Below are 8,552 nucleotides of genomic sequence, written 5' to 3' on the forward strand. Positions count from 1 at the left end.
ATCGATAAGCTTTTTTTCTATATCGCCCAGCCCTAGTTATCAGTACGTACACATGCCATTGGGGGCTCCGGGGTGGCGTGGGGGCATCATGGGTGGCATGCCGCCTGCGGGTGGGCCGGCAGAGGGCGGACCGGACAGCATACGTGCCGGCATCGGCTGGCCCGGTTCCATTGGTCCTACAGGAAGACAAGCAGTTGGCAGGTGAGATTTACAGCATTACAATTTTTATTATTTTCTTCCTTTAAAGGTTCTGCATTGCTCTATCCAAGCTTAAAATAAAAATAAATAAAACTTTTTTACATTTATATGTTCATTAGATTATTTTAAACATTAATCTAATCTCTTGCCTGTCTGTCCTGGGTGGTGGGGGGCCATGGGATGGTGGCCCATTGGGGGAAATCCTGGATGCATTGCAGCTCCCGGCGATGGTCCTCCATGGTGGGGGGGAGGTCCTCCATGGGGTTGCTGGGGTCCTCCATGGTGGGGGGTAGGAGGCCCTACGTGGTGGGGTGGGGGCCCGCCATGGTGCATGCTGTGAGGAGGGGGACCAGGGTGGGGCCCGGCAGCAGGATGGGGTCCTGATCCAGAGCCCTGTCCTTGTGCCTGAGCGGCTGCAGCAGCAGCAGCTTGCTGCTCCATCTGCTGTCTTGCCTTCATCTCGGCATATTTCAGCTGCTCCATGTGGAAGGCCTGTCGTTCGGTGAGGAGCTGCTGCCTCTGAAGTTCCAGCTGCATTAAAAAAAGACCATGAAACATTCAAAAGGGCTCCTTTCTTCCAGAAATCTTGGTTCTCTCTTCCCTGTTGGCTAAACCTGACACATCTAACTAGGCATAAAATGTTATGATAATAAAAGGGCAAATGAGATTTAATTTTCTGCTAAAACTATGTTGAGGATTAGGAGAGCTCTGTGAGTTTACTTTCTCTCCATCTTTTACCATCATTTTCCATCCAGCAAAATCACATTTCAGCTTTGATCATTCCAATAAAATCTGTCTGCTCCAATTAACGCATCCCTTAGGGAGTACTGGAAACAGTACAGGAAACACTGTGGGAATAAAGGCCTTGCTCAGGGACCCGGGGCAGCAGCCTGTGGGACAAAAACGGGGAAATTTTGAGAGTTCCTGGGACACAAATGTGTTGTTCTCTAACCATGAGGCCACATCTTCCTATGTAGGACAAATTCTTACTCATATAATTTTGTTTAATAAGGGGCTCTTGATAAGAATGAGATCATAACAAATCTAATAAGCTGCCAGAAATATTTTATTTCTTTATAAATGGAATGATGAGTCTGGCTCCTACAATCTGAGGCCGATCTCTAAAAATCAAAAAGAGAAAAGCAGCATACTTTAAAGAAAAAGCGAGCGTCGGTTGCATCTGGGATTCCTTAAAAGAACGCACCACTTCCACATCCAGTGGTACCGAGGGGGAAGAGTGATGGGGGACGTTTTGATGAATGAAAATGAAGATATGTGGGGAAATTGGAGGCTATCATAATCTCTACTACCAGTTTTCCTGATATCATTCATCCCTACTTGAAAACAACCTGCAGCTACCAGTGAACATCTGTTCGTTGCTAAATTCATCGAAAAATTAAAAGCAAATATTGATTATTTTGTCATTCTTTCTTCTTCAGTTTAGGGCTTAGAGTGTCCTACATCTTAAAGAGTAAGTTTTTGTGAAAAAATATTTTGAAAATAGACCTTTATGAAAAAAAATATAACATTTGATGAGCAGACTGACACCTCTGTAGTTAATCACTGATGCCTCTATAAACTTGTAGTCTATTTTGTTAAATGCGTTGGAAGTTCCCGTGCAGCACAGCAGATGTGACGACAAAAGCATCCACGTTAAATGGCTCCAAACTAGCAAAAAATAGAAGCATTATAATCAAGATGGATTTTATGTATACTAAGAAGCGACCGTCATTTAGCTCAACTCAGACATCAATATTAACTCCATGTCAGGTGAAAAAAATTAAAATATGTCTGGGCTAAAAGAAGAAGCTGATGAGTGCTGCAGTTCTACGATTTGGCCACAGGTGGCAGTATCATGAGAAAACTCCATAATGCCTCTTTAAAAAATGGCTGAATTAAATTCTTATTACTCCGCTTTCCCAGAGTCCTCGTAATCGTCTGATTAAAGTGTGCGTGAGCAGGAACATTTCTAACTGGGTCAACACACCGGCCCTTGAAGACTGGAGCTGCCAGTTTCTGCCCCAGACTGGAATACAATCTTGTGTTTCTCTGTTGTTCTGTGTGCATCTTTACAACCCTGATGTTTTATAGCTGCAGCTCAGGTTTTGGGTTCTCTCCAGTTCTACAAAAATGTCTTCAAACTGCTCTTTTCATGCAGTGTTTGCATCTGTGAAACTGGGCTTCGCTCCAAATGCTGCCTCCATGAAGCCACAGTTTTCCATTCCCACCAGCGTCGCCAGGAAACATGCATTGAAACTCATAACCTAAATCCCTCAGTTGTCCCATGAAGACCATCAAAATGCATCACTAAACAACTGCTTTGCACTTGAAAACTGTTTTTAATTTCTGTTTCCGCTTCAGTGTCTAAAAACAACTCATTGAGTGAAAACATCTGCTAATGGACACCATTTACTGCTACGCCATCAAAACAACAAAACTAAGCCATATAGAAAATGTGACAGACGGGTATTGTGGACGACAGTTATTAGTCAATCTACTACTAGCCATCTTAGTGCAACAACTGTACGAGGAAAAAACAACACCCATGTTTAATTAAAAAAAAAAACAGACGCATATACATGATTAAAAATTTGCAGAGCAGGAAAACAAAAAAAGAAAAGAATTCCTTCTATTGTAGACTGATCATAAAAACAGAAGCTACTGTTCGACTTTTAAGAGACATTTATCTTTTGGAGGCCAACATGTCAGCATATTATCTTGTAGTCTTCCGAACATCAAGCTCAAGTCATGTGATAGGTTAGGCTTTTCAAAGACTTTTTTTCCTTTTTGCCTGCCGTTTCACATTTTATTTAGATTTTTTTTTTCATTTAACCTTAGTTAAATTAAAACTTTTTGGATTCCTTTTCTTTTTCACATTTTATAGACTTGCATATACCCATCAGCTTTCATTGCATACGTTAATCAATTTGGCACTGATGGACCTGAATTCTAAACCAAAATATCCGCAATGCGTTAAATGTTTTTATTTAAAACAGAGAAAATAGTTATTACTGCTATCAAAATAAACATGAGTATCATGGATTTCACTTAGCTTTTTATACCATTTGAGCCACGTTTATAATTTTGATAAAAAAATAAATAAATTCAGATCAAGGATAACATGATTTGTCATGCTTACAAAAATTAGGTGGGATTATTTATATATCCAACCGATATGATCATGGAAAGACTCCCTCAGAGCCTTTTACAAATAAGTCGTTTAGAAGTAAGCACGGCTCTGGTTGTTGGGATTGTGGTGCAATCTGGTTTTAAAAGTTATGTTTTTTTTGCTATATTTTTTCTTTCAGAGTTGTCTACACCGAACTCTTCCATTGCTTACAAGAAGCATTTATGAGCAAACTATCTTTGGAAGACTTTATTCTAAATGATATATGTCCATCCTTGGAAATGTATCTCTTTAATGTAGGTATTATTTCAAAATGAACTCATTTACTAGCTAAAAAATACTTCATGTCTTTTCAATTGGAAAATGTGCTCATCTTGATCAAAACTACATTTTCCATCCAAATGTTTTCCACAGTGAGGTAATTTGTAGCACTGTTGACTTGTGACAAGAAGGTTCCGGGTTTAATTCCCGCCCCGGATCTTTCCGCATGCAGTTTGCATGAACTGGTACTACAGCTTTCTCCCACAGTCCAAAAACATGACTGTTAGGTTGATTTGCATCTCTAAATTGTCCTTATGTGTGAGTGTGTGAGCATGATTTTATGTCTTTGTTTTGTCCTGTGACAGTCTGGCATCCTGTCAAGGGTGTACCCCGCCTCTCGCCCATAGACTGCCAGAGATAAGCACCGGCCCCACCGCGCCCCCCAGGGAATAGGCGGAATTTTTCATCCTGACTTACAGCTTCTTTCTCTCGGTCCATGATGGTCTCAAGCTCTTCAAAGTGCCTCAGCTTGATTTCCAGCTTCTTCATCTGAGTTTCCACCAACAGGGCAACCAGAGATTTAATTTTCCTTTCCTCAACCGCTGCCAAGTGCTGAAAAGAATAAATAAACATAAATATCAAAGTAAACAAAGAAAAATATTGCAGGCCAACACAGTAGAAACAAATGAAGTCAGCTAAAGTTTAAGGCCTCACCTTGGCCTTGGTGGCAGCAGAAGCCAGAGCAGCAGCGGCTGCTGTGGCGATGTTACCCTCCCCAATGTCGTGTTCCAACTTCTTCTGCTTTTCATCTCCCTCCTCGCTGGCTGCCTTTTCCTCCTTATCTTTCTCCTGCTCTGAAGGTGAGGTGTCCATACCTTCATCCTTATCTTTATCTGAAAGGAACAGTTATAAGCAGTGAGCTAAATACAAACACTTACAGTTTAGTTGCATGTTTAACCAATGACTTCTTCCATGTTTTCATAGATCCCAGTTACCTGCTGAAGCTGTCTTGGCCTCCCCTTCCTCGTCTTTCTCCTGTTCATGCTCTGAGGCCTCTGTTCCCTCCTTTTTCACCTTTTCTGTGGTCTCTGTCTTGTCGCTTTTCTCTGCAGACTCACTGGGCTTTTCTGCCTCATCTTTCAGCTCAGCCTGAATAATGTAGACACATAAGAAATGCGAGAGATTAATGTAGAAAAATATGTTATTCAAGTAGGTCTGACTGTAAAACTAGTTCTATAAAAACATTTTTATTACTGAATTGGTGGGCTGTGGCCTTTTTCACAACTTCATAAATGGAATGCAACTGACTCTCTAAAAAAATGTCAGAAAACTACACACATAGATCATAAAAATAAAAATAAAATACATGCAAGTATGTTATTACTGCTGTCATGAACTCTCATTTTTTTTTTCTTTCATAGGAAGTACACTTGGCCAAGGTTCCTGATAGTTTTGTTTTTCTATGGCCCCAGCCTTTCATGGTAGATTACTGCTCAAACCACGCCTGATGGAGTCTTTTTCTTTTTAAAAAGGTGTCATTTCTCACCATTTTTTCTCACGTGCTTGATTATAATGTGGGGCTGCTCCAAAATTATTGAATTTGTTTAATCAGCAAGGATAGGTTTGATCAGGCATTACCCGCTGACAATAAACTAAGGTCAATTTAATTGTTTAAAATTACAATTTGGACTGAACTAGGCATTATTTTACTGCTTATAAGACTAGGCTTATAACTTTTTGAATAAACTTTCCAGTTATCCCATGCAATCTCTACAGTAATGCTGTTACAGGCTTAGCCTGCTGGAGGACAAAGGGACCATCTGGTCTTCATCCCGGAGAGAAATATCAGCTGGGATCATAATTATTATTACATCATAACAATGATGCTGATTTTTATTGTTCAGTCAGTCTGTCAGAACACATAGAGTTAGTGTTACTAACTGCGTGTCTTCTTTCATCCCATAGACTGCAAACCTGGTTCAGAGTTTATCTGCTTAACTGTTTCTTTTCTAGACAAATGCCACCTTTAGACAGGGTATATGCAGGAAATATTATGTTGAATGTAATGCCTTTAAATAACTTTTTAATACAGTCACAACACTTAAGCTGCAGATAAAACTTTTCGACTTCTTTTGGGAATAACTAATCATAAAGTTGGTGACATTTTTTTGTTTTTTCATTGCTCTCGCTGCTCTGAGCATTAAGTCCCTGCCAGCTATTGTTTAAGGAGACCGGTTAGGCTTGGTGTTACATTAAAAAGAGTTTGTTATAAATACTGTTTCCTGGCAACAATGGATTCGCACTGAAAACTGTGCAAGCGTTCGAACAAACTTAGCTTAACTTAGGAGTCCAAGCTCAGAAATTTGAGGATAAGTGTATGTGGGACTTTCGCGGCACTAGCGGGAATTTTTCAAAAAGTCTGACATATTGTTTGAGAATGGACTGAAAGAGTTCCTTCTTTTGAAGGCATAAAAATAAATACAAAGTTATGCAGTCAATAAAAAAGGGAACTTTTTAATTTCCGTAATTGTTGCCAATTTAATGCACTACCTTTTTTCAACCCTGGAAAGCCAGATAGAGCTAGTTTACCATTAATGTTCCTTTGCTTGTTCCTTCTTTATATCTGCTGCTACCTCCTTCAACAACCCTCAGTCAGCCTCGGCAGAAGGCCACTCTCACTGAGCCTGTTCTGCTTATTCCTTTTAAATCTGAGATTTTCCTTTCTAATGTCCCTGCATGCATCCTTTGCGTAAAGGATCTTTATAGAGTCAACAACAAAATGCAAGCAAATATCTACCGTCACCACACATCTAAGATGAGCGTGTCCTGGAAAATCAATGAGTCGATGCAATCAGCTTTCCTTTGTTAAAAAACATTTTACCAATCTGACTGTTTAATCCAAATGAATTGTCTCTGTAAAGTGCCTCGACGAGATGTGTTGTTAATTGGCCTTACATAAATAAACTGAACAACCTGATCTGAATACCATTATTTTTCTAATTGAAGTGAATTTAATTCAAGCTGTACAATGTCACATTAACTGCTGAAAATCAGCATCATTTAGAAAGACTACAGGGACACTAAATAAATTCCTAAGCCATGTAGCTTATTAGTTTAAATCTCACAATGACAAAAGTGTGTTATAGTTGTTAATGAGGTAAACTGAGAGTGAGCTAGTACATAGACACAATTCTCACTTTGGAAAAGACATTACCTTCACCTGCAGATCCTAGTGTAGGAGGGAGATGAGAATTAAATGCAAATGAGCGAGAAAATAAACTTCAACCATCTCTATCGGGAGAGCTAGAACTTATGAGAGGAACATGGATAGCTGCCAAGGACTATTTTGCACCTTAGCAGATTTAAATGGTGCATTGATGTCCCCGATAAAACATAATCAATGACTCTGACTGCATATGTAATTACAACAACAACAAAAAAGATTAGTCTTTTAATAACTTGACAAAAGCCAAGTAAATGGTAAAAACTCAATTTATATATCACTGACAATAAGAACAATTATTTTTATAGTTAACAAATACATCTTTTTAAACTTGAATAAATGTAACCTTTTCTATAACAAAGTAAAAAAAAAAAGCTATACTGACATAAGAAAGAGCTGTGAAGCATTTAAAGATTTGTAGGGATGAAATTTTGAATGACTCAGAGTATTTGTTGTTTTCTCCAAGGATTTATCCGCACTGGTTTCTTTCAAATGTTTCATGTTTGTAGGGAGGGCTTGTTAAAATGTTTCCAACAAGGATGTTTAAAAAGAATAAAACAGACAAGTGGTTGTTTTTCCTCACCTTGTCAGCCTGCTGGGAGTCTGAATCTGTTTCCATCTTTTCTGGTTCTGGGGTTTCTGAGTGAAAACATGAAATAAACTACACATTAGGAAAATATAATATATAGAAACTCATTTCCTCTTATTAGTAAAACTTATTTTATTCAGTCAGACAAAAGCCCTTAAGGAATCAGGTAACCCGTAATTTAAATACAATTCAGTTTATAAACAGACCATTGGGAAAAATGTGAAAGCTTTTGAGAACAAGTGAGCAGCTTTATATACGTTTACCGCTATGAGTTAAACCATGTGACAGATGCACTTAGGCAAATGTTAAGGGCCCGAATATTGACTGTGGGTCAGGTGATTGCTTCAGGGCGAGTGAGAACTGGAGCACATTTAGGCTTATTGATCATCGCTGTAGTTCAAGAGGGCAGTAATTCAGGCACTAAAGCCATTTTAACAGAGATGGCTGCAAAAGACACATTTTTAAAGACCAAACAGAACAAAAAGAAAAAGGGGAAAAAATTGAGAAGCACTGAATGATGACCCAGTTTTCTGTTTTCCCTCCACCCAAACACTCTGCTCCATCTGCCACTGTTCCTTTAATCCACTGGTTACTGCAGCACTATAAACACAGACCAATATCTAAACTGCTCAGCGCATGCTGACAAAAACAGATGCAACCCCAGATCATTTCAATATCATAAAAGAGTCATCAACTCCTACAGGCATTCATGAGGATTCTTCGTGAAATATTAACCCATTCTAAGAGCCCTTATGTGCATTAGAAGACCTCTCTATATTCCCTCTGATAATGTGACTATATGGTGCCCTCTAGTGGGTGCCACTTTTCATAACAGTTTATTGTCTAGATTGCTAGACAATAGATTGATTCCAGTAAAAATATAGTATATTTTTTTTCAATGACATAAAATAATTAGAGCAAAGATCACCACTATGATTGTACGATGCTATTTACCTGTTTTTTCTGGCTCCTCAGGGGCTGTTCCGGCAATCCCGCTGCTCTCCAATCCGAAGGTAGGATCTACTTTGCCTGTGTTCCTTGCTGCCTCCTGCACCTTTTTGACATGAGCTTCAACCAACTCTGCTGGAACTTCCTCACGCACACGAGAGAACTCTTCTGCAAAAGGAGAAAAGGCCTTTTTACCTAAATGTCAG

At 39.2% G+C, this 8,552-nt stretch overlaps 1 protein-coding gene across 4 annotated transcripts in view; it reads right to left on the reverse strand.

Moving 5' to 3' along the window:
* Positions 1 to 8,552, reverse strand: part of smarcc1 (SWI/SNF related, matrix associated, actin dependent regulator of chromatin, subfamily c, member 1) — a 23,870-nt gene that overhangs the window by 2,859 nt on the left and 12,459 nt on the right. For 3 of the 4 annotated variants that reach the window (XM_015375767.1, XM_015375933.1, XM_015375688.1), the window contains 7 exons: positions 8,353 to 8,514; positions 7,393 to 7,448; positions 4,582 to 4,735; positions 4,301 to 4,479; positions 4,064 to 4,198; positions 348 to 729; positions 51 to 176 (listed from right to left, as the gene is read on the reverse strand). In XM_015375767.1, the coding sequence (XP_015231253.1) occupies positions 51 to 176; positions 348 to 729; positions 4,064 to 4,198; positions 4,301 to 4,479; positions 4,582 to 4,735; positions 7,393 to 7,448; positions 8,353 to 8,514 (1,194 nt within the window). The remainder of the gene's footprint in view (positions 1 to 50; positions 177 to 347; positions 730 to 4,063; positions 4,199 to 4,300; positions 4,480 to 4,581; positions 4,736 to 7,392; positions 7,449 to 8,352; positions 8,515 to 8,552) is intronic. The other variant, XM_015375847.1, reaches the window with a different exon arrangement.

The sequence above is a fragment of the Cyprinodon variegatus genome, unplaced genomic scaffold (assembly GCF_000732505.1).
Source record: "Cyprinodon variegatus isolate N-32 unplaced genomic scaffold, C_variegatus-1.0 Scaffold0, whole genome shotgun sequence".
NCBI lineage: Eukaryota > Metazoa > Chordata > Actinopteri > Cyprinodontiformes > Cyprinodontidae > Cyprinodon > Cyprinodon variegatus.